Raw genomic sequence first — 25,424 nt, 5'->3', positions numbered from 1 at the left:
TACATTTAGAAGCAGTGGTGGATCTGGCGAAGTTATGTAGAAGCCGCCTTATTAAGACCAGTGTTTTAGACCCCCTTTATGTATTACAGGTTATCGGTGTCACGTTACTTAAGATGGTTATTTCTTGTTGAAGGGGTTGTCTCTTCACAGACAATGGGGGCATATCGCTATTATATGCCTTCATTGTCTGATAGGTGCGGGTCCCAGCACTAGGAGAATGGAGCCCCGAAAGCATTGAAGGGTACACTGCACATGCACTTCCGCACTCCATTCATCTTCTATGGATCTGCCGAAAATAGCCGAGCAGTGGCTTGGCTATTTCCATCGGGCCCATAGAAGTGAATGGGAGCGGTGGCCGGTCATGCACGGTGTGCTCCCATTCACTTCTGATCTAGCCACCACCTTGCAGGGCTCCGTTCCCGATACAGGTGCGGGTCCCAGTGGTGGGACCCGCACCTATAAGACAATGGGGGCATATCCTAGTAATATGCCCCCATTGTCTGAGATGAGACAACCCTTTTTGATGCTCTTCTGCAGTGGTCACTTGGCCTGAATAATGAACCCTGGCATCTTCATGAGTAAACACTGTGATCTTTTTCTTTTCAGGAATATTCATGATGCATCAAATTATAAACCAGTCGAAGAACTTTTTAAGACAAATCTATCTGAGAAGAAACGCTGCAGAAGAATCCTGGAACAGGTCACACAAATGTTTTACCCTTAGAGTATCTTTCTGCATGATCAACCCTATGAAATCGGCCATACTGCCTCTTAGGGTTGATTATGCTGATTAAGCACTGAGTAAGAGAGCTGAGTGGCTCCATTTTAGAGAAATAGGCACTTTCAATATGCTAGTTTGACTTTTGGAGTAGCGAGGGACAGGCCTAGCCCCTCTGAGCACTGTTTCACCACCGCCATTTCCCCCTCTCCTTCAGTGACAGGGTCAGACATCTTCACTGTCTTCCTGCCTAGTAATCCCGGCACATTCACCTGGTGCATGCGGCATTTGGATCTCTGCATTGGGGGGAAGTTCGGTTATTATCTCAAAATTGGGATAACTGCACTTTACCTGATGCTGCTATCCGGTCTGTGCATGCGCCAGGAATACAGAGCCAGACAGTGAGGATGCCTGACCCTGTCAATCAAGGCGAAGGAGGAGTGGCTAAGGGCGGAAGATGATATGAAGCGGTGCTCCAATGGCTTAAGCCCGCCCCTTGCTGCAGGCGCTGTGCATTACTGCCGCAGTCTCATGGGTACACTGGATCTTTATGACTGATATATCCACCATGATGTGGGAGCTGGCACCCGCATGTGAACAACGTTCTTTGTTCAGGGGTTAAAGTAATTGTCTCATCATTTGTGGCATATTGCTGATTGGTGGGGGTCTGAACTGTGTGGCCCCCTCTGACTGCTAGAATGAATTGGCAGCAGCTCTGTACCACATCGTCTCCTGTCTGCTCAGCCTTGTATGTGGCCCCATGCACGACCACTCTAGTCGATGGCTTTTACATCGAATGGCCAGATATTTACATGAATGAGAATGTATAGATACCAAGCCTAATGAAAAGTGCCCTGAAAACCGCTCCCCAATATAACTGCAATACTGTCCTGCTGTGGTCAGTGGGGGCTGTTCACACCATCTGCCTCCATGATTAGCCCTTAAGCTCTTAGGCTTAATGCACACAACAATCAGCATTGGATGTGGAGAATCTGCACCGTAGGTCACGTACATTGTATTCTAGGAGAATTAAAAATGATCACGTACACGATGCAGATTTTTTCTGTGTGGATTTTGACCTGCGGTGCTGATTTTAAAATCTGCAGCACATCAATTTATTTTATTTTTCCTGACTGGATTTCATGCAGATTTTCTTCATTCGCTTGAATGGGGAGAGTGAAATCTGCACCAAATTCACATGTAAATCTGCACCAATTGATGCGGCTAGTCCACACGGATTTCCCTGCGAACACCGGATTTCCATGTGGACTTTATGCACATAAATCCTGAACGTGTGCATGTACCCTTACCGTCAGACTTCATTATAGTCTATGCTGACTACTGCTTTCTGATCTATTGCCACTGTCTCTCTTCATATGTGATCATCAGATTTCTCACATTTACTATAAACCGATGCTACTTTTTCTCTTTTAGGCTGCAAAGAGAGGCTGCAAAGCGCCCAATGCTATGATTTCTTCATGTGGAATAATCCCTGGAAATCCATATCCTAAGGGGAGACCCAGTCGCACTTACGGAATATTTCATGTAAGCATAATGGGACCCTTAAGAAGTTATTTCTGTATTCCATTCTACTTTAGACTCAGGGGTCTATATAACAGTAGCTGCAGATTTAAAGGGCATCTGTCAGCAGGTTTGTCCCTATGACACTGACTGACCTGTTACATGTGCACTTGGCAGCTGAAGACATCTGTGTTGGTCCCATGTTCATATTTGCCTGCATCGCTGAGAAAAGTGGTGTTTTGATATATGCAAATGAGCCTCTATGTGTAACGGCAACGCCTCTGTTGCTCCTAGAGGCTCATTTGCATATATTAAAACATCACTTTTCTCAGCAATGCAGGCACATATGAACATGGGACCAACACAGATGTCTTCAGCTGCCAAGTGCACATGTAACAGGTCAGCAAGTGTCATAGGGACAAACCTGCTGACAGATGCCCTTTAAATGGACATGTTCCTGAAATTTCACCTGTGAACAGCACATCCTACATCCTTTTCTGATATGTACTAATGTCCAATTCGTAGCTATTCAATGATCACATAGGAAAGAAAAGGCAGCTCTCACCTGCTCCTCTTTGCCGCAAGCACGGAACCAGCTCCTGGACGCGGCTGACTTTTAAACTCAAAAACAAAACGTAAAATCCAGCTCAATCTTGTAGCAAAGAGGAATACTTTATTGAAGCGATAAAAACTTCCAATACAGGACAGTCTCGTTTTGTTTCATAGCTGTACAATGATATCAGAAATGTTGGCGTTGTCAGCATGGCCACACATATACGTTATCAGTTACAGAGTGAGGGTTCAGAGCTTCGCTCCAATATAATTGTACTATAATTGTCACTTTTGCAGAAATGACTGCCACAACGGAATGCAAATATGTCAAAATCTGTAAGGAAAAAAAGAAAAACAGTTGCCAAACTTTGATTGCTGCCCTGCCTTCTGATTGGCATCATGCACACAACCATATTTTTGGTCCACATCCGATTCACACTTTGTTGGGGATAAAATGCAGACCCATTCATTGCAGTGGGACTGCAAAAGATGCGAACAACATGCAGGATGCATGCCGCCGGTATCTGTGTTCTGCTGAGCCGCGATTTGCAGACTGCAAATCGTATACGGTTGTGTGCATGCTGACATCTCTGGTCCCTCTCCGCTCCTGTATCAGGGATGCTCAGTCCCCCGCTGTTCTATCCCTCCTGCTGCAGAGATGATGTCCTGACAACGACATTACCGCTGCAGACAATCAAAAAAGAAAAGAAAAAACTAGAAAGAAATGTCCCCTGCATCTATTCAATTGGTTACTGAAATTCCTGTACAGGGCGCCAGATGAAAGCTAGCTCTCTGTGCCCTTCTACTAGGGTTAACCAACTGGCACCATGCGTCCACATCCGTGTTACTTGAGCCTCATTCACACGGCAGTGTTTTACGGACGTGTGCTGTACGTGTTCTCCACGGACAGCACACATCCCCATTCATTTTAATGTGTGTATTCAGACATCAGTGTTTTTAGCACGGATGCCTTGCTCTATTTTGTCCATGTTCACGCATCCATCACGTCTATTATAGTCTATGGGTCCGTGAAAACCACTGTTGCATTCGTGTTTCACGGATCATTAAGAACAGATGCTTTTGAAAATAATTTTTCAGCTGTTCAGTGTCAGTGAAACACGGACAGCAAAAAACGGACACATGGACCCAACACGGATCATTCAGTGATGCATCCGTGAAGCTGTCCGCGACCACCTGCTCACGGATTTCAGCATGGACACGGACGTGAATGAGGCTTTACGCATACAGCTTAACCGCCTTTCATTCCTTGCAGACGGTTCAGCAGTGACGGGTTACTGAGAGACACTACACTGCTCCATTGCTGAAAGGATTCCTAGGAATTTGAACCGAGTCTACAATAAAATGAAGGAGAAAATAATCCTTTTTTTTTTTTTTTTTAAAGGGAACTCCAATAAAGAAAGAAGGAGAAGATGCAACCGAAGGCTTGGGTATTGCCGCCAGAATTCTTGGGCCCTGTAAGCCGGTATGTATTAGGACAGATTTCTTTGCATCCATTTTCATTACCGCTAGCTATATCTAACCTGTCTTTTATTTTCTCCACAGCCGCCTTCTACATATAATCCACACAGGCCAGTGCCATACCCGATTCCGCCGTGCCGACCTCACCCAACTATTGCGCCAAGTAAGAGAAGGATAATTGTTTTCTCCAAATTACTTAGACATGTAGCCTGGAGTACAAACATAGATCTAGGTCTACTTCATTCCAGCAGCGGTCATGCTGTCTACAGCGTTAATCTCTATTAATCGCCAATCTGTTTTCTATCCTGATCAATAACAGTATCTCTAAGCACGTTGCTTAGGCCTTTGACTCATTGCCTTCCTCTTCTCCTCTTGTTTCCTCTTCCATCATCCAGTGTCTGTTCTGTTCATGTACCCGTCGCTCCTCTTGCCGCATGCTCTGTGGTCCTCAATTGTCTACTTCGTTCATAGGACTTTACCCTTTTCGAAATTAAAAGGGTTGTCTGAGGTATTTAAAAAAAAAAAAAAAAAAAAAAAAAAGGTCCTCCATGGCAGTATTTATGTAATGTAACATATACTCGCCTATTTCATCCCTAGCACTGTCCGATCCTTGCCGCCATGCTGTTTATGGCCTGTGCTGTTGGCTGCAGTGTGGATGTCCATGTGACTGCTGCAGCCAATCGCTGGCTTCAGGGGTCAAGTGCTGCATACCGCCAAGGCCAGTGATTGCTGCAGTAGTCACGTGGACAGGACAGGAATGTCATCACTGCAGGCGAGAAGATGATTTCTTGGCTTCAGCATCGGAAGTGGAGGAATTAAATATGTGAGTATATGTTATTTTATGACCAGGGCTGCCCGTTTTTAATCACTTGGACAACCCCTTTATGCTGGCCTATGTCTAGCTTCTGAAACCCGTATCGTTCAGCTGTGGAACTGTAGTAAAGCGAGGCGACCATTCAAATGAATGGCTTTGTGTGTAATTTTATAGACAGGCTGGTTCTGCCAGAGCGAGAGCCACAGGTAGTGGGAGACCCCTCTCTGTGATGTTCCTTTGCTCTAATAATGCATATAATGATAGATCCTCTGGTGGTCCCCGCCTCTGTTTGTTTACACTTATGGGGCTGACCGCTGCAGCCAGTCACTGCTCGCATGTATGGCTCGGGGCCACTGAGGCTAGTGATTGGCAGGAAAACTCACATTCTTATGTTTACAGGCAGTTCCTTGATTTGTAGGTGGAATGCCCTCTAAGAAAGCATTCCCACTAAAGAAAATGCAGTTCTGTAGTGTTATTGACAGCAAAGGAGTTGTCACAAGGACCCACCAGTACTTGTAAATTGGTTTTCAGTTATATATGGAACTTGTCACCATGAAAATGCAAGATAAGGCTACTTTCCCACCTGCGTTAGGTGCGGATCCGTCTGGTATCTGCACAGACTAATACGCACCTATAAATGCAAACCCTGGTATCCGTCTGTAAACTTCGTAAAAAAATAAAATCTAAGTGTAAGTCAAACGGATCCGTCCTGACTTTACATTGAAAGTCAATGTGGGACGGATCCGTTTGCAATTGCACCATGTTTGCAATTGCACCATTGTAAGTCAGGACGGATCCGTTTGGCTCTGCACCACCAGGCGGACACCAAAATGCTGCAAGCAGCATTTTGGTGTCCGCCTCCAGAGCGGAATAGAGGCGGAATGGAGCCAAGCTGCTGCATTCTGAATGGATCCTCATCCATTCAGAATGCATTGGGGCTAAACTGATACGTTTGGGGCCGCTTGTGAGAGCCTTGAAACGGATCTCACAGGCGGACCCAGAAACGGCAGTGTGAAAGTAGCCTAAGCTGTAAGCAGCATGGTATAGAGCAGGAGGAGCTGAGCAGATTGATCTATAGTTTTATGGGAAAAGATTCAGTAAAACTTGTAATTTGTACATTTAAATTCGTGCTCATTGCGGGCTTTGAAGTCCAGGAGGTGGTCCTATCAGTGATTGACAGCTATCTGTGACGTCAAGGAGGCGGTCCCATCAGTGATTGACAGCTGTTTCTGTATACACAGTCATAGAGGAAAGGTTGTCAATCAGTGATAGGTCCGCCTCCTTGACTTCAGAGATAGCTGTCAATCTCTGATAGGACCGCCTCCTTGATGTCATAGATAGCTGTCAATATCTAATAGAACCGCCTTCTTCACGTCAGATATCGGTCGATCTCTGATGGGACCGCCTTCTTGATGTCAGAGCCAGCTGTCAATCTCTGATAGGACCGCCTCCTTGACGTCAGAGCCAGCTGTCAATCATTGATAGGACCGCCTCCTTGACGTCAGAGCCAGCTGTCAATCATTGATAGGACCCCCTCCTTGACGTCAGAGCCAGCTGTCAATCATTGATAGGACCGCCTCCTTGACGTCAGAGCCAGCTGTCAATCATTGATAGGACCGCCTCCTTGACGTCAGAGCCAGCTGTCAATCTGATAGGACCGCCTCCTTGATATCAGAGCCAGCTGTCAATCTGATAGGACCGCCTCCTTGATATCAGAGCCAGCTGTCAATCTGATAGGACCGCCTCCTTGATATCAGAGCCAGCTGTCAATCTGATAGGACCGCCTCCTTGATATCAGAGCCAGCTGTCAATCTGATAGGACCGCCTCCTTGATATCAGAGCCAGCTGTCAATCTGATAGGACCGCCTCCTTGATATCAGAGCCAGCTGTCAATCTGATAGGACCGCCTCCTTGATATCAGAGCCAGCTGTCAATCTGATAGGACCGCCTCCTTGATATCAGAGCCAGCTGTCAATCTTCAAAGCTCAGAATGGGCAGGAATTTAGATGTATAAATTACAAGTTACTGAATCTTTTCACACAAAACTGTATATCAGTCTGCTCATCGTCTCCTGCTCTATAATATGCTGCTTGCAGCTCAGACACCATGTTCAACAGGTTCCCTTTAAAATGACGCCCATCGGTATCTGTCATTAATATTTTAGCTCCTATTAATTATTTTCCGGGCCGTACATTTTTGCTGTGCAGTAGTTTCCGTTATAAAGAGTCTGCTGCTTTTCTCTTACCACTTCTAGCGTTCATTGTATTGTAAAAGGGGTAAACATCTTTCGATCCTCAGCCTTTTCAGAAGTGATGTCTGACTCTCTGGTTGCTAGGGCTACCCTGTCTGACGACCCAGACTTTTCAGTCTTGTTGTCGGGAAGCTTGTCCCTAGCAACCAGACCTGTCTACCTTCTGGTCCTTAGCTCAAGGCAGAATTGTCACTAAGCTGTGGGCAGAGAAAGGGCAAGGGTGTGAAGCTCTTACCTGTGTAAGAAATACATTAAAACAGGTTGGCCCCTTCCTCTTCTGCACAGGCGCCAAACAGTAGTTGACCCTATCCAGCGCCTGCACAGAAGAGGATGCATGGATGGGTAAGAGAGCATTTATTAGACTACAGTTGCCGCCTGACCTGGGACACGTAGCGTACTCAGTAAGTCCCGACTGTCTTTTTATACGTGTGGGTTACCCAGTCTTCACTCCATTTAACTATTGACCTTCTCCCAGAAATGGTGATATCTTGGTTTTAATAGGTTAATACGATAGTTCAGAATCATTATCAGTAGTGTACATACAGGAGAGGGTGTCCCATAGCGGGGATCAGAATTTACCCCCAGACTGGTGGATTGAATTGCCACCCAGGACAGAAGTGTCCCCCTTCATGCCTATCCCATGACTCTTGAACCAGTTCCCTACCTTTTTGCTTGCTACCTCGTGGTAGAGGAACCCAGAGCATGTTCTCGCTACCCAGTAGCAAAGGAAATGGGACCAATTAATGCTGGAAACCTTTGCTGTTAATTCACACACATTGGAAAGTTCATATAACACAAGTCACCTTGCTGGCAGTTCTGCCTCCAGTAGTCCACAGCAGGCTTTAGGGGGGCTGTTTCTCCAGCACGGCGCACAGCCTCAGATCCCAAAAACAGAGACTTCTCTGCTGAGCCCTGCTGCCTATTTAAGGACAGCCAGGTGCTGCCAAAACCCGGACCGGCACTTAAACTCCAGTCCGGTATTTAACCTCACCTGGCTGGAAACCAGCCCAGCCGCACATGCTGGGAGGAAAATGCCTACCTTGCCAGACACAACCCCTCACTGTGTCACAGTGGGTAAGTAACTGGCTCAGTGATAGAAAACCGTTATTAACGGTACACACTCAGATTTGGTTACTATCACTTGGGGTAAATATCGCAAGGGTTACTGTTAATGGTAGGCCGGGACGAGCCTCCCTAACATTGCGGGTGACTCGTCTCCGCCTGCCATTGGCTTCTCCCCCCCCTTAACACCGGATGTTTTCATCCGTGTACAGGGAGAAGCAGCAGCGGCGGCCTGGGGACCCAGAGCGCGGTAGGTATATTTCTTCTGAGGGGCCTGGCACATGGGGGTGCTGTTGTATGACATCAGATAACCCATTTAACACTGAGAAATGTAAGGTTATGCACATGGGAAGGAATAATGAGTCACCTGTACATACTATACAGTAAAACACTGGGTAACACTGACATGGAAAAGGATTTTAGTGAACAGCAAACTAAGCTGTAAAACCAGTGTCAGGCAGCTGCTACCAAGGCCAATAAGATAATCGGCTGCGTCAAAAGGGGCATAGATGCCCGTGATGAGACCATAGTCCTGCCACTTTTGTGTTTTTTCTTTTATCCTAATATTTTATATATTTTTGGTCTATTTTTATTATATTCATCTTGCTTTTGCAATGTGATTATGCATACTGCTGCCAACTACACCAGTTTGCTGCACTATGCTGGTCGCATGGAAAAGTAACATATGTATTCAGCTGAACAATTTTAATATAATTGTGGATTTTTTTTATTTTTATTCCTTATGTATTTTAATGTATATAGTCCTTTTGAAAAAAAAATATATTTTTAACTAGATGTATGATATATACTTCCATGTCAATACCAGATAATTGAGTGCCTTCCATGTCTTTTTCATTATACAATTTTTACCTAATTGGCAAGGGTGTTGCCACGGGTTGTCGGGGATATAAAGCAAATGCTTTATATAAAAGAAAGGATCAAAGGTAAAATTTCAAAGGAAATTGATCCTACAGGTGGACATATAAAACACCTCAAAAACAGATTGTTGTTAATTTAATTATGTTGTGCATAATCAGTAAAATAAGGTACAAGCGTCTATGCAAAAATATAAATGATTCATTATACAATAACTCAAGATACAATCAAAGCTTAATGAATATTAAAGTCAATAATATGCCATAACACACAGTGATATGCAGTACCCAAAATTCACCACTAGATGGCTCTAACAGAATACCAGCGTTCCAGATTATCTCTCAAACATAAAATGTAATTCGACCGTCTCGACAACAATTATAAGAAATGTATCAGATGATAATGTGCAATAAACTCAACAATGATTAGGGTAGATACGAACCCTTGCTCTGCTCAAACGATAACCAATCTCGGATATCGGGTAGTATTGCTACACAAATTATAAATTATCAAGCCTGATATGACTATGGAATGTATATTCCAATTAGAGATTCCCTCTGATATCAATATTAGATCTTTTATTCAGTAATATGCATCTTTACTGAATAGTGATGATATTGATGTGGCACTTAACATTATACATCCGCACTAAAGCGGGGATTTTCCTAAATATCAAGCCAAATAATTCAATCAATACTACATATAATAGAGGTATACGTTACCTGAGAGTGCAGTTGATATGCAGTGTCTAAGGGAAGTCAACTCTAAGGTCCATTCTGATCATTGGGGTTTTTCTCCTGTGGTCTTTCCTTGCTTTGTTTGTTTGTGTTTCTGTGTCTTCTTTTGCTCCCTGTTGTTCTTTCCTGTTGCTGTTCTCTCCCTTCCTGTGTGTGTGGTTTATGATCTCAAACTTATCAGTTAGACACACCCTCCTAACTTGGAGTTTTCCAATCATTGTCTGATAGGCGTGTACATATGATGATGACTGTGATGTCGCTGTATCACCCAGAATGCATTTCAGCTGTTGGTGCAATGTTACCCTTTTCATACCTAGGTAGCACTATTGCATAAGCTACAAGCATTATCACTATTAAAGGTTAACTGTCCAGGTTTGATTTCTCTTACAGTCTATACACATAATATATGGAATCCTAAATCAGAGCTAAGGCATTGTTGTTGACACATAAAACATTAAGACATAGACTTTGTGGTGCCATTTAGACTTTTTCCATACTCTAAATTTATGTACCGATAAGAATATAATGGACCTTGTACTCTCATAGACATTTGTGTCTCCTCTGTTACACCAATGGGTGATTGATTGTCAGTTAAAACAACACCATCTTCCCTGAACGAGGACTCATTAACACAGTCTACACTTTAAATCCTTCTCATCACGCTTTAGGAGTGTATACGTTCCTAGTGAGAAATATATAAGATGATAAATGCATTGACGTCCTTCATAATATCCAATAATACAATACATATGTAATACAATACATATGTCCTATTGATTATCTTATACCAAAAACTAAAGTTCACTATACTTGTATACATATATCACATATTTTCTTCTTCATCAATAGACATTAAACCGTAGGGGTAATTAGCACCAGAGAGTCTAGAGAATATCCTTATCTCAGTAATAAATCTGTAAGGAGACAAGAATGACTCTTCTTAGACTGTACATCTACAGAAAAAATTATATGAACTGTGTCCTTTCCATGAGCCTACTTTAAAATACATACACAATGGTGAATATAACACAATATGGCCTAGTGTATATCAAATCCACTATAATTATGATATTTAGATATAATGTTTTACACCTATGAAAAAGTCACAACAAGGGTGAGTGCACCTAATTCCGTATATCTGTGTTGGTTGAGCAACTGCCTACTTAGTTCCTACGCCCAGTAGCTTCGCTGCTCCGTTTCTCCTTTGTATCAGCGTAGTGATCTCATAGTGAAACAGCCCAAATACCTTTAATTAATTTATCCTCACTTCTAAATTTATAGAAATATAAGCTATATTTTTCCTGACAGTAGAGAAGGAAATCGGGTGAGCGTTACCTACCATAGTGGGATTGCAGGGTCTTTGTGCAAGGGACTATTATCTATACACTCCTGGGAGATGCAGGTGTTTGATTGTCACGTATGACAAATTGCTGCCCACCCACAGAAAGGAAAGAAAAAAGTTCTCCAGATAATGTGAGTAACACAAGAAAAAAGATGAAAATTGCACTGGAGAGTAGCTTTGATATAGTCAAAATAAGGGCAGGACTTTTTCTCCGTCAAAATAACAAATCTCAGACAGAACTGGCAAAAATGTATGCAAAATGAGCCTAACGGATGCTTTTGCTTTATTTTCCTGTTCTTCTGACAGATCAGAGGGACAGAAAACAAAACTGTGATATGAACGCGACCGAACTGTGTCCATTACTTTAGATTTTTTAAAATTCATGGAATAACCTTTTTTTTTTTTGTAAAAATTTATAAAGTATTACAAATATGATCTTTTTATGGTATCAGTTTGCAATATTATAGATGGGGGAAAAAAAAAACAGGATCTGGCTTTGGTTGTGAGAAGACAGAACAAACCAACTTCTATGGGGCTGTGCACATGAGCGGTGATTTTCACGCATCAGTTGTGTGTTGCGTGAAAATCGCAGCATGCTCTATGTTGTGCGTTTTTCACACAATGCAGGCCCCATAGAAGTTAATAGGGCTGCGTGAAAATCGCAAGCAAGTGCGGATGCGGTGCGATTTTCACGCATGGTTGGTAGGATGAAAGTCTATTCACTGTATTATTTTCCCTTATAGCATGGTTATAAGGGAAAATAATAGCATTCTTTAATACAGAATGCTTAGTAGAAGGTCAATTGAGGGTTAAATTTTTTTTAATGAACTCTCCTCCTCCTCCCGTCAGTCTTCTCGCTGGCGGCAGCTGCACAGGGGGGAGGGAGAGACTCCTTCTCCACTGCGCTGCTGAGAAGAACATCGGCGGCGGGGCAGAGAACTATCATCTTCTGTGCCCCGCCGCTGTATTCAACGGCATAGGCTGCGGCGGCGGGTCTAGTCACAAATGGCGACAAGACTAAAAAGTCTTGTCGCCATTTGTAAATTCGAAGCCGCATTGGCGCCCATTTTGGTCGCCATCTGGAGCCCTGGCTTATTAGTATTCACCCCATAAGACACAGGGACATTTCCCCCCACTTTTGGGGGGGGGGGGGCATCTTATGGGGGTGAAAAATGCGGTCGTTGATCATATTAGGAAGATTCTATATACTTAGCTATTCAGTGTTTACAATAGTATATTATTTTATATATTGAATATCATATAGTATATGATAGTTTATGGTTTTGCCTAGCAATGAAGCGTACACTGCATGTTCCAAACCTCATGGTGAACTCCCTTATGCATGCTCCTTCTGTGTCATATGACAGGACAACGAGGCAGGGGGAAGGCAATTCTCCATCAGTGCAAAGTAGGAAACCTGATGCAAAGCTGTATGAGAAAACAAAAAATGTATATAACCAAGTAGAGTTTTACCGTATGGAATGCAGAGCGTTCTAAATTGTGTCAGGGCTCTGTTTTGTTTTTCTTGCTCTTCTATTTTTTAGATTGCTATGGGAAGACAATGACGGTAAAGAAGGAGCAGTCAAACTTAAATACCTCTGGAGAAGGTCAAACTTTATCTGAAAGGGGAGGGGCAGCAAGCCTTAGTGCCAGTTGTCGCGATTGGGCTAAGACAAACGAGAATAACAGTAACTAAACTTATTCTGTTTTCTGCAAATGATACTTGTCATACACAGGCTGACAGTCATTGCATGTACAAGAAAAAGGTAGATACACTTCGTACACCTTGGAAAGGCATATGGGTCCATAAACAAATTGGCGAGCCAGCCAGGATTAGCACCATTCATATTCATTTATTTATTTTATTGTTTCAGTTGCTTTTGTTTGGCTTAGTTACTTTATTCTGTTATAGATCATTGTTTTTTGTACGCTCTCTATCATTGAATTATATAAATCTGACTTAAGTAAATCCTCCAGTTCTGACTATTGCAGACACCTATACCTCATCCAATATGATCTATGGTAATGTTAGGTTCTTATTCATCTGTAGTTGGTGAATTCATTTCAACAATGTGAACAGCCGTGACACCAAGGGAAATCATGCCCATCGGTCATTGCCCATTTTTTCATCGTATTTTTTTCTTATCCTCTTTTTCCTTCTTCTGTTCTTTTTGAAAAATTTTGTTGCTCATAATCTGACCTTTATCAAGAAAATGTATCTGATTTGAACTCCATTGTTGCAACCTTCACCACATATAAACAGTGATTAAAATGATGACTGCATTAAAAGGATTTTCCAAGACTTGGAAAAAGTCTGGATAGTTCATCAGTATCTGATCAGTGGAGATCCATCTCCCGGGACCACCGCCGATCAGCTGTTTGAGAAGGCACCGTCGTTTGCAGTAGCGCTGTACTCAGCCCCTTTGACTTCAGTGGGGCTGAGCTGCCCCTAGGCTATGTGACTGATGAGTGTGACGTCACATAGCCTAGGCTAAGCTGCGAAAAAGGCTGCGGCGCTGGTGCCTTTTCAAACAGCTGATCGGCAGGGGTCCTGGATGTCGGGCCCCCACCGAATAGATACAGATGACCTATCCAGAGTATTGGTCATCAGTATAATAGGCTTGGGAAAACCACTTTAAGCCCATTAGGGGCCACCATTGCAGATTCTGTAAAAAAAAATAATATTTAAAACGCACAAAATGTGCAGTATGTCTCGGCATTTTGTCTGGCAAATTGCTGGGTCACATGATAGAAACGCAAACAACGCCACCATAGTCGGTGGGTTCCATCGAGTGTCGTCCTTGTCCATCATATGGCAGATCTGAGGCTTCAGTTATTTTCGTTGTTTTGCTCCTATAAGAGAGCAGAACAATGGGAATAGAAGTGAAGGCGGCCATATTGGGAATGGCATGCTTCTATTTTATGATTGGAGCACAATTGCCTGTACCAAGCTTAGCAAAATATCTCTGCATGGAGCTGCAGAGGATCCCAATCTGCATGACCCTGTGATTGCAGCAAATCTGAAAGTGTAAGCCCAGCTGTAGAAGACGTCACCATTGTTTTAATTCATTTTTGTTTGCTTCTACATCTATAGGTGCATACGTGAATGGTTCTCTCATTCCGAACTTGGCTCCCGGAACTTTACTTCCTGCTTATTCTTCTAATCCAGTTACACCAGCCCCAGGTAACACTAGTTGTATATGCTGATCAGTGCATCTTATACTTGTAGAACATATCAAGCCAATTATCTGTGTGGTTTTCTAGGAATTGAAGATCCTGCTGCTCAAGAAAAATCCACACCCAGCCAAGGTAAGCAAGTAGGAAACACTGCACGTTTGTTTAATGACAATGCCGTCAGGGTTGGAAATTCACACACAATGTCTTAATAGCTTATAGAGATGGCTAGGGCGTCCTACATGGACTGTGGTGGAGATCTTCCATTTCCGAGCATGCCTGATATTGATGCTGCTGTGTATGCAAAATCTGTTATCGGGTGTGGGGCTTGTTTTAAAGTCGCCCATCCACCTTCAGTAGCTGTTGGTTGGACCCTAGTTTGGCTCCATTATATACACTTGACTCAGTTTTCATTGGGCAGAAAGCTGAATCGTTTACTCCCCATACACATAATCAGCCAGAACCACCAAATTGGTGAGTCCAGATAACAATAGCATAATTTGTATAGGGGCCTTAAAGTTGTATTACAGGAATGAAAAAAAAATATATAAAATGATATTGCATTTGCAAACTCTTGTCAAGATATACATTTACATCATGTATTAGAACTTTCCTGTCTTCAGGCCTTCCTGCTTGACCAGAATTCCAGTAACATTTATGGTCCACATGGAAAGAAACCACTCCCTTCTGTGTCGAGGCAAATGGGTTTGGCTCACGTTCCTAGATTCCCAAGCTGTGCACATTTTCTGTTTCCCCTCCAGCCGCCGCATCATCTTCTTCTTACTCGTAGCCCCCTTCACCTACAGTTACATCACATGTGATGACTCTTTATGCCTCCAGAGAAGATGCTGTTCCATCTCCTTAATGTGTCAGGAACTCCCGGCAAGCTCCAATTGGCCTTTAGGCCCCATGCACACAGCCCTATCTGTTTTGCGGTTCGTAAATTGGATCCACAATGTACAGATGCGGTCTGTGTGCCGTCCGCATTTATATTTGTGGACCCATTGTTTTCAAAGGGTTTGTGGTCTTCATTTTGCAAACATTATCTATCTTTTTGTGGAACAGACATACGAATGCAGAAAGCACATGTGCTTCCTTATTCATATGTCCTTCCGGCACAAAGATACATGTCCTATACTTGTCCTCAAAATGTGGACTACGGACCCATTGAAGTCAATGGTTCTGCAAAAAATGCGGATCCAACATGGACCTCATCCGTATTTTGCGGTTCTGCGTTTTGTTGACCACAAAACGGATACTGCCGTGGGCATGGGACCTTAGACTGTAATTGGACCTTCCTGTGATCTCTGCTTTCCTCTCTGCCCACCTCACCTTTCATCAACTCTTCGGGGCTTATGAAACATAGGAACAGTCAGCAGCAGTAACAAAGGTGAGGAGAGCAGAGTGGAAATCCCAACATGGTAACTGAGTGTGCCTGGACCTGTGGTCAGGTGAGTATGTGACACAACATCTTCTCTGGAGGCCTGAAGAGTCTCTGATGGCTGCAGTCACATCATATGTGAAGCAAAGCAGCTCGTAGGGGAGAGTTAGGAGTAGCAAGAGGATGATGATGCGGCTGGAGGGGAAGGAGCAAAGGGCACAGCTTGGACACTATGGCACAGAGCCATCCTTTGGTCACATCCTAGATGACTTCTCCACACAGAAGGGAGTGGAGCTATTTCCTCCTGTGTCAAGCACTAAAGAGCTATTGAAATTATTTTCATAGTACGGTCAAAAAAAGACATAATTTAATCAAGTTCAACCAAGGGATGGGTGGCGGGATGTGAAATTTAGAAAAGGGGAGTGAGAAGCCAAACTCCACGCATTAACATAAGCAGTGATGCTCCAGCCTGTACAGTGCTCAGTGCGGCCCCAGTGGAATCCATACTCCCATAGCAGCGTACAGGAGTAGGGATTGCAAAGCGCGATAGGCACCTGAACTTCACTAGGAAAAGTTTAACAAAAAAAAGTATATTACAAATATGCTTTTTAGCACTTTTCTTTAGGTTTTAATAAAGTGAATGTAAAAGTTTAGGTACACTTTAAGCTCGTCATGTCCAATACATTTCATGTTTATGGTGCTTAGATTTCTTTTTTTTTTTTTTATACTAAATACCTTTTTAATCTGCTTTTTGTAGCTGCTGCTTCTCCACATGGAAACAATTCTGCTCCCCCAACACCTGTTGCAACTCCTGTCCCAGCTCCTTCTGCTTCTCCTGCTATAACATTGCAGCAACCATCAACTCCTACCACTCCACACTCTGGAATGAACATGACTTCTCCTCTAACAATGGCATCTCCTAAATCCTCTACACCCACTCCAACAGTAATAAAAAGTGCTCAGATGTCCTCTGGTACACCCATACCAACGGTTAGCACACCTTCAACATCGATCCCTTCAGTATTCCCTGGTCTTCCAGCCCAACCAAGTTCCTCCACACCATATGCTAATCCTGGGTCCAATAATGCAGCATCATCCTTGTCACTTCCAGGATTTCCATTTTCCGCCACATCTTCTACAAGCACTGTAAGCAATGCTATGATGCCATCTATATTTGCTGGTCTACAATTGCCCTTTAATCCTGCCTTTCAGGGTATGGCTAGCCCAACTCTTTCTGATTTTGCTGGAGCTGCTGGACAAATAGGCAATCCTTTGCTGTCTGTTTTAAAAGGATTTTTAACTTCAAATGATCCAGGGTTAATGAATTCTCCATCAATGCCTTCATTGCCTACATCCGGACTGTTGCCATTGTCAAGTCTTCCAAATACAGAATCAATCTCCTCGTTAAACAAGTCTTTTACTCCTCCATGTTCAACCCCCACACCTCAGAGAACCACCACTCCTGGAACTTCTATATTTTCAGGTTCCTCTTCACCTTCGTTATCAAATCCAATTTCTACATCAGCATCAATCCCAGGACAACCTCTGTTGGCCACACCATCTCCTCTTAGTTGTGCATCCATAGGTCCACAAGCTCAGAGTGCGTCCACTTCCATATCAGAACAAAATCTTACATCTTCACCATCTGCAGCTAATGTATTGGTCAAAACTGAACCAGCTAGTCCATCACCTTCCGCTTTCAAGGGTCCATCACGTTCAGCAACACCTTCTCATGGTTCTCTAGGATTGCCTCCAGTTCTAGGCCATGTGTTTCCATCCGGACCAAGTCTGTCTAATTCAATGAATCTAGGATTGTCAGGGCTTTCCTCAATCAATGGAAATCTAGGCGGCCCAAACTTATCTTCACTGGCTTTGGGTTCCTCTGCAGGAATGCCTCCAGTTTTCCCTGCTTTCACATCACTGGCCAATGGATCTCCATTTGCAAGTAGCCCAGCTTTTACTCCATCTGTTCCAATGCTAACGTCTACCACCATAGCTGCTACTGCAACTCCACCTTTAACGTCCTCAGTGTTCCCTGGCCTGTCAGCACCAGCTGCCGCAGCAGCTGCGGCTGCTTCTCAGTTTCCATTAAACCTTTCCACTGCTGTCCCTTCACTGTTTCCTGTACCACAGGGACCCCTGGTCTCATCAAATCCATCTTTTCCTGGATTCACGGTTTCTAGCACACCACCAGTCAACCCTGCTCTTCCATCCTTCCCTGGACTCCAGCCTCCCTCTACATTGTCAGGAGTTCCTCCAGTGTCAGCATGTGCATCTGCTCCATCTCCGGCATCTGTCCTACCAGGATTTGCATCAGCTTTCAGCTCAAACTTCAACTCAGCCCTTGTGGCACAAGCCGGGTTAGTAGTAATGATTTTTATTTTTCTCGCCCAGTTTCCTTGGGGGACACAGAAGACCTTGGGTATAGCTCATCTCCATAGGAGGCGTGACACTAAGTGAAAACTGTTAAGCCCCTCCTCCACAGCTATACCCTCAGCCTGGAGAGAGAGACTGCCAGTTTTTGCTTAGTGTCCAAGGAGGCAAGACACTCCCTGCTACTGCAGGGCTGATTCTCCTTGTTTAAATTTTGATTTTTACTTTTTTCTTTTCTTTTTGTTCCAGATCATCAGGGACAACAGAGTCGCACTAGACCTCTCTGTTTCTCCCGGGGTCGAGCTGCGCCAGTGCCGGTCATCCGCACTGCTGCCTCCCCCACAGAAGGCAAGGTGGACCAGGGCAGCCCAGCTCCCCTGTATCCCGCCAGCGCAAGGGTCGCCCGCACGCCAAGCCCCTCTTCCAGCGTCCTGCCACTACGGTGCCAGTAGCTGAAGGGGCGACCCTGCTGGAATGGACCGAGGGTGAAGACGGCTATGGTGAGAGATTGGCTTCTCCAGCCCTACGACCCCCCCCTTTCCACCACCACCACCACCCGGTCTCCTGCGGGAGCTGTGATGGTGAATGCCTTGCCTCTGATGGCAGAGGTCATGAGTTCGAATCCCTGGACAAACCTTAACCCTTCCACTGCTGGATCTAGGCTGGCCCCTGGGGTGCCGCAGGGCGGCAATCTGCTCCCTGCTCCCCCCCTCCCCCTCCTGGCCCCATAGGACATGCAGCTGCTGTCCCCCTTTATCTTTTGATGTCCCGCCGGTATATGATACTACGCGGGCACCCGATCTCGGGGTCCCCCCATCTCCTTACCGGAGCGTTGCTCAGGGCCTGGGGCCCGCTCCTGACAGACCTCGCCTCCGGCCGGCATGGACATTCCGGTGCGGCCGGGCGCCGCAATGACCTGCTGGGCCGCCATCGGGCCTGCGGGGCCGCAATTCCGGCACTCCATTTGGGCCCGACTCTTCCGGCCTGCGGGGTGGGCTCCCGCGGCCGGTTTAATGCGCCGCTCCGCCTCAGTCCCGGCGGTATATAATACTATGCGGCCCCGGTCGGCCGGGCGCCGCACAAATTTAGGCCCCGGCTTTACGGCCTACTAGGCCGCGAAAGTCTGGCCTATGTTGGAGGGGGCGGGTACTTCTCCAGGCGCGAATTCTTCCCGCCTGGGGCTTCCTCCGCCCCCAGTGGATCGCAGCGCCGGCCCCCAGGCCGGCTCCCTGTTAACCCTTTGGGTGCAGGCCGGCTCCCAATGGGCCTGTATGGTTGGCCACCCCTTTTTTCTCTTGCATCAAGAGAATCTGTGCCCTATATGGTGGTTCCCCTTTAGCCTCAGAGAGGCTGTTTTAAATAAAAAAAAAAAAAAAAAAAAAAAAAAATATGAAATAATAATGAATAAACAGATGTCTAACAGATTCTTGTGGGCTGCGCAGGACGCTGCAGCCTCATCGCAGTAGTGCTGCCTGTCTGCATGCCCCCCTTCCATAGGCAGCATGGTTTCGCGCTCCCAGCCTGCGTCGCTGCCAGGTGCATTTCCCCTTTTAGGCGGTTTCTTGCCCTCTCCCGGGATGCAGCGCGGGCCAAGTGCATGCGGTCAGTTCTGTAGGCAGCATTCGTCACCCTCTCCAGGTATGGTGCCTGCCATGGGCATGACCCCCCCCCTCCCAGGCGGGATACTGCACTCTCCCTGGCTGCGGGCTGGCCCTGTGTATGACCTTCTTAGGCGCGGTGCTGGCCATGTGCACGACCCCCTTCCATAGGCGGAACGCTGCACTCTCACTGGATTCGCTGCCAGCCGTGTGCGTGACCCCCTTCCATAGGCGGAATACTGCACTCTCACCGGATACGGTGCTGGCCATGTGCACGTCCCCCTTCCATAGGCGGAACGCTGCACTCTCACTGGATTCGCTGCCAGCCGTGTGCGTGACCCCCTTCCATAGGCGGAATACTGCACTCTCACCGGATACGGTGCTGGCCATGTGCACGTCCCCCTTCCATAGGCGGAACGCAGCACTCTCACTGGATTCGCTGCCGGCCGTGTGCGTGACCAACTTCCATAGGCGGAATACTGCACCCTCACCGGATACGGTACTGGCCATGTGCACGTCCCCCTTCCATTGGCGGAACGCAGCACTCTCGCTGGATTCGCGGTCGACCATGTGCGTGACCCCCTTCCATTGGCGGAACGCTATACTCTCACTGGATTTGTTGCCGATCATGTGCATGTCCCCCTTTTATTAGGCGGAAATCTGCACTCTCACCGGATGCGGTACTGGCCAGGTGCACGACACGCTTCCATAGGCGGAACGCTGCACTTTCACTGGATTTGCGGCTGGCCATAGGCATGACCCCCTTCCATAGGTGGTATGCTGCACTCTCATTGGATTCGCTGCCGGCCTTGGGCACGCCTCCTTCCCTCAGGCGGCATGCATACACTCCCTCTGTCTGTGGTTGTTCTCTCGCCGGTGCGTTGCTGGCCATGTGCATGAACCCCTTCCATGGCGGGGTGCTTGCACTCTCGCTGGATCCGCTGTCAGCCATGTGCATGGCCCCTCTTCCGTGGGCGGTGTACGCACTCTCACTGGATTCGCATTCGCTGCCGGCCATGGGCATGCCTCCCTTCCTCAGGCGACATACACACATTCTCACTGACTGTGTTTGTCTCTCGCCAGTACGTTGCTGGTTATGTGCATGACTCCCGTACATGGCAGGGTGCTCTCACTCTCCCTGGATGAGATGCTGGCCATGTGCATGACGCCCGCTGCACGTGCAAGCGGGCGTCATGTTTACACATCGCACCAGCGCCGTACATGGGTGGAACGCTTGCACTCCCATTGGATTCGGTGCTGGCCTTGTGTGTGACCACCCCTCATTCCATGGGCGGACCTTTGCACGCTCATGAGATTCACGGCTGTCCTTGTACGTGCTGTGCTGGACTTGTACATGTCCCCTTCATTGGCGGAGTGGTTGCACTCTCACAAAGTTCGGTGTTGGGGGAATTATTGCACGCTCTCTTAATGCTAGGATAACCCTGTGCATGTCCCCCTTTCACTAGGTGGACCTCCTGCGCTCCTGCAGGATTGTATGGTATGTCCTATGTCTCTGGAGTAGGTACGGCCTTAGGCGTCACCCCCTTTTGGGGTGGGCCTTTGCACTCTTGCCGACTGCAGTTTGCCAGGTACATTTCCCCTCTTTCGGGGCGGACTGCTTACGTTCCATCGCGTGCCATGCTAGGCTTATGCATAACTCCCTTTCAGGTTGCACTTTGCACTTCCATAGATGCTGGGGCACTCTGTGGCTGGCCCTCTTCTCTGAGTGTCTTTTTTGCAGGGAGCGGCCGTTCTTGTGCGTTGTTTGGGCCGTTTCTGCCTTCTCCTCCCGTAGGTGGGTTGGCCTTCTCACTGCTTACGGGGCTGCTCGTACGTATGCTTCCCCTCCTTCCTGCGACATCCCTTTGTTCTCTTGGGTTACTTGCCGCAAGCCTTGCACTCGTCTCTACAGAGATCGTTCTGTCCACCTGACCCGGAGGGCTCTGTGCTCTCTACTGCACCGAGCTGGGTGGTACTCATTCATTTCGTTGGCCCTTCCTCCCGGGAAGTGTTCGTGGTTCCTAGATGCGTGCTGTTGTCTGCAGCGCCCCTCGGATTCTTCGTTGGCTCTGGCGGGACTATGGTTCCTTCGCCTATTACCATTTCCTCCTCTTCGGATGCAGTGTGGTATGAGTCCTTCCTCTTGGCGCCCTCTACGCTTCGGTCTGATCTGCTACCAGGTTCGGGCCACTCTTCTCGGGTAGATCACCCAACTTCTCTTGGATGCTCTATTACCCAGGTCCGGAGGACTTCCACCTTGGGTTCTTCAGGGTATTTGCCTTCTGCGAGGCGGTGAACCTGGCGTCTCACAGTGTAGCAGGGTTCTGCTTTTGGGCTGTCCTATGACTTCCCTGCTGCCCACTCCTCCTTTCGGTTGGGGGGTGTGATGCCGGCCTCTGTCTCGACTACCTTGTCTCGCCGGCTCTGTTTGGCTCCCCGTTCGGTACAGATCACGCCGATGTGGCTTCTGCCCGGCCAGGCTTCAGAGGCTGTTCCTTCACTGTCCTCCCCTCTGGGGGGAGCATGGTTGTTCATGTGGATGGTTCCGGTGTTCCTTTGGTCTCGTACTGTCTCCCTTGTTCACACTGGCTGTATTTGCTGTGTGCCTCTTGCTGGGTCTACCGCGTTCTGTCCTCCCGCTGGGTGCAGATTGCGTTTTCCATTCTAGGCTATGGTCCTGCTGTAGACTTACCTTCTTGGTAACTTGGGGGGACTGCCCTTCGGTCCAGATTGTCCTGTCTTGTCCTGGCATCTGGCGGATGCTGGGCGGACCCTTCGGTTCCCTTCCGTCTGTCCTTCTGCTCCCCCACTCCGGGTGGATACGGGACAACGTTGCTCGGAGGCCGACGGGACCAGTTTTTGCCGACCCTTCTGCCCGTGTTACTGGTCTGCGCCTGGTCACATTGGGTTTTTATCCGCTTGCCCAGGTGACTCCAGCGGGCTCGCTACTGTTCGCTCCTGGCTGTGTTTCGTCCAGGATCTGTCGTTGGACTTAGGGTTTTTTGTCTGGGTGTCGGTGGGTAGCTGGGCATTCCCCACTCTGCCCTTCTCCCCCCCATGGTTCTGTCTTTCTCCAGTCCGGCCTGGACCTGGGACTGGGACTCCTTTGCTTGAAGTGTCAAGTGTCGGCGCTGTCCTTCCTCTTCCAGCGTTCCCCGGCCCTCGGGGCATGTCCAGACCTTCTTCCTCGGAGTGGCTCTTTGGTTCCTCTGTACTGTACTCTCGGCGCTCCAATCTTGTCCTTGGAGCCGTTACAGGAGTTCTCTCTACCCCTTCTGTCCTGTACGGTTGTGTTCCGTATCAGTCGTGTCTCTGACGGGTGCCGGAATGGCCCCTTTTTTTGTTACGAGCTTTGTCTTTTCCAGGACAGGGCTGTTCTGCATCCCGTTTCTTCCTTCCTTCCTTCCTTCTGAAGGTGGTGTTTGCCTTTCGCTTCAACACCTCACCTATTTGGACGTTGTTTGGGCCTTGCCGTTTTTACTTGGAGATCTCCGACTCTTGCAGTCGTTCGGCCTCTTGGGTTTCCAGGAGGGCTGTGCATAGGGTTGACAGACTCCAGGGTGGTTTTCCTCCGCTTGATCAGATTGGCTATTGCTGAGGTTACCGCACCAAGGGCAGGATTCTGTCTTTGGTGTCACCGTTCCTTTCACCAGAGCGGTCGGTGCCTCCTGGGCCGGAGGCATTGGGCTTCGGCCGTGCATTTGGGCACGGCGGCCACAGGTCTGCCTTGCACGCCTTACTGAGTTCTACAGGGTGCATACTCTGACTTTGGCAGATGCTGCCTTACCCCGCCTGGGTTTACAGGCGGCGGTTCATTGATGCCTTTCGGGTGCTTCACCTTGGTGCTGTGGTCCCTCCCCCTTTTGGACTGCTTTTGAACGTCCCAAGGTCTTCTGTGTCCCCCAAGGAAACTGGGCGAGAAAACGAGATTTTTGTATAACTTACCAGTAAAATCTCTTTCTCGCTCTTTCCTTGGGGGACACAGCACCCACCCATTCATTGTTTTTTCTCTGTACGTTTTCCAAGTTTTTGTTACCCGTTGGGTAGTTGGCTTGTTGGTTCCTTGTTGGACTTTGCCTTTTCTCACTGCTTGGACACGCAACTGGCAGTCTCTCTCTCCAGGCTGAGGGTATAGCTGTGGAGGAGGGGCTTAACAGTTTTCACTTAGTGTCACGCCTCCTATGGAGATGAGCTATACCCAAGGTCTTCTGTGTCCCCCAAGGAAAGAGCGAGAAAGAGATTTTACTGGTAAGTTATACAAAAATCTCGTTTTTTGTATTGTTTTATGTAAATCTGTATTTCACCTGATTTGTCAGTTAAATTATTTTAAGAATAAAATGCAGTTCAGAGCAGATTTTTCACCCAGATTCTGCATTGTTCACGTGAAATTAAAGAGGTCTCTCGAGACAATATAACTGTTGACCTATGCTCAGAATAGATCATCAGTATCTTATATGTGGGGGACCAACACCCGGGACCCCCGCCGATCATCTGTTTGAGAAGGCATCGGTACTCCTTTGAGCTCCGCAGCCTTCCCTCTGCTTTTTCTAGGCCATGTGACAGTATGTTCATCGATTGACGTGGCCCAGGCACAGCGCAGCAGCTGTGATACCAAGCACAGCCACTATACAATGTACAATGTGCTTGGTTAGCTGCGAGAAGTCAGTGGCGCTCACAGGAGTGCTGGTGCCTTCTCAAACAGCTGATCGGTGGGGATCGTGGCTGCTGGACCCCCACCAATCGGATACTGATGATCTATCCAGAAGATAGGTCATCAGTTTTAAAATCCTGGGAAACCAACCCCATTTTTAAGAGTAGACGTTTAAGGTATCCATATACACATTAGTCAAACAGCAGTGAACCCACCGATTTTGACCATCTAATGTGCATGGAGGTGTTCTGACTTTTCTGTGATGGCAGGTCCAGCTTATTCCATTCTGCCCATTGAGAACACGTGCATACTTGCCTAAACTGAGCATGCATGTGTATGGGTGGGTTGGAAGGTTTAGCTGTCGGTTGAACATCCGTCTGAAGTATACGGCCAGCTTAAAGGGGTTCTCCTCAGAATAGGCCATCAATATCTAATCTATGGAGCTGTGACACCCTACACTCCCACTTATCAACTGTTCTGTAGTACCTTCGGCATCAGAACTACACAGCTCTGTCAGATCCCCACCAGTCAGATATTAATGGCCAATCCTAGGGATAGGCCATTAATATCAAAATCCTGGAAACCCCTTTAAGGCTTTTGCTTAATTAGCGTTTAGTAGCTCATAATGGTTGTGTGTGTTCTTTTCCCACAGGCCTTCAGCTTTTCCTCTCCTTTCTCTCTCTGGTCTTCCTGGATTTCCACAGAGTCCTTCTCAGTCGCTGCAAGGACTCCAGCAGAGCGCAGCGGCAGCGGCACAGTCTGCTTTATTACAGGCAAGTATCTTCCTTACAAGCTCCATGGGGATATTTATGTAATTCTAATGCACAGATGAATCTGCTGTTGCCTCCAACATGACAGATTGCAATGTTATTGGTTACTTTAGGTTTTCATTTGT

General features: G+C 46.8%; 1 protein-coding gene across 3 annotated transcripts in view; it reads left to right on the top strand.

Moving 5' to 3' along the window:
* Nucleotides 1-25,424, top strand: part of PROSER1 (proline and serine rich 1) — a 58,129-nt gene that overhangs the window by 16,333 nt on the left and 16,372 nt on the right. For 2 of the 3 annotated variants that reach the window (XM_044288344.1, XM_044288346.1), the window contains 9 exons: nt 607-700; nt 2,153-2,263; nt 4,194-4,274; nt 4,355-4,433; nt 12,897-13,040; nt 14,447-14,536; nt 14,617-14,661; nt 16,665-18,267; nt 25,182-25,302. In XM_044288344.1, coding sequence (XP_044144279.1) covers nt 607-700; nt 2,153-2,263; nt 4,194-4,274; nt 4,355-4,433; nt 12,897-13,040; nt 14,447-14,536; nt 14,617-14,661; nt 16,665-18,267; nt 25,182-25,302 — 2,368 coding nt within the window. The remainder of the gene's footprint in view (nt 1-606; nt 701-2,152; nt 2,264-4,193; nt 4,275-4,354; nt 4,434-12,896; nt 13,041-14,446; nt 14,537-14,616; nt 14,662-16,664; nt 18,268-25,181; nt 25,303-25,424) is intronic. The other variant, XM_044288345.1, reaches the window with a different exon arrangement.

This window comes from Bufo gargarizans, chromosome 3 (assembly GCF_014858855.1).
Source record: "Bufo gargarizans isolate SCDJY-AF-19 chromosome 3, ASM1485885v1, whole genome shotgun sequence".
Classification (NCBI taxonomy): Eukaryota; Metazoa; Chordata; class Amphibia; order Anura; family Bufonidae; genus Bufo; species Bufo gargarizans.
This window is presented reverse-complemented; position numbering and strand designations above follow the sequence as displayed.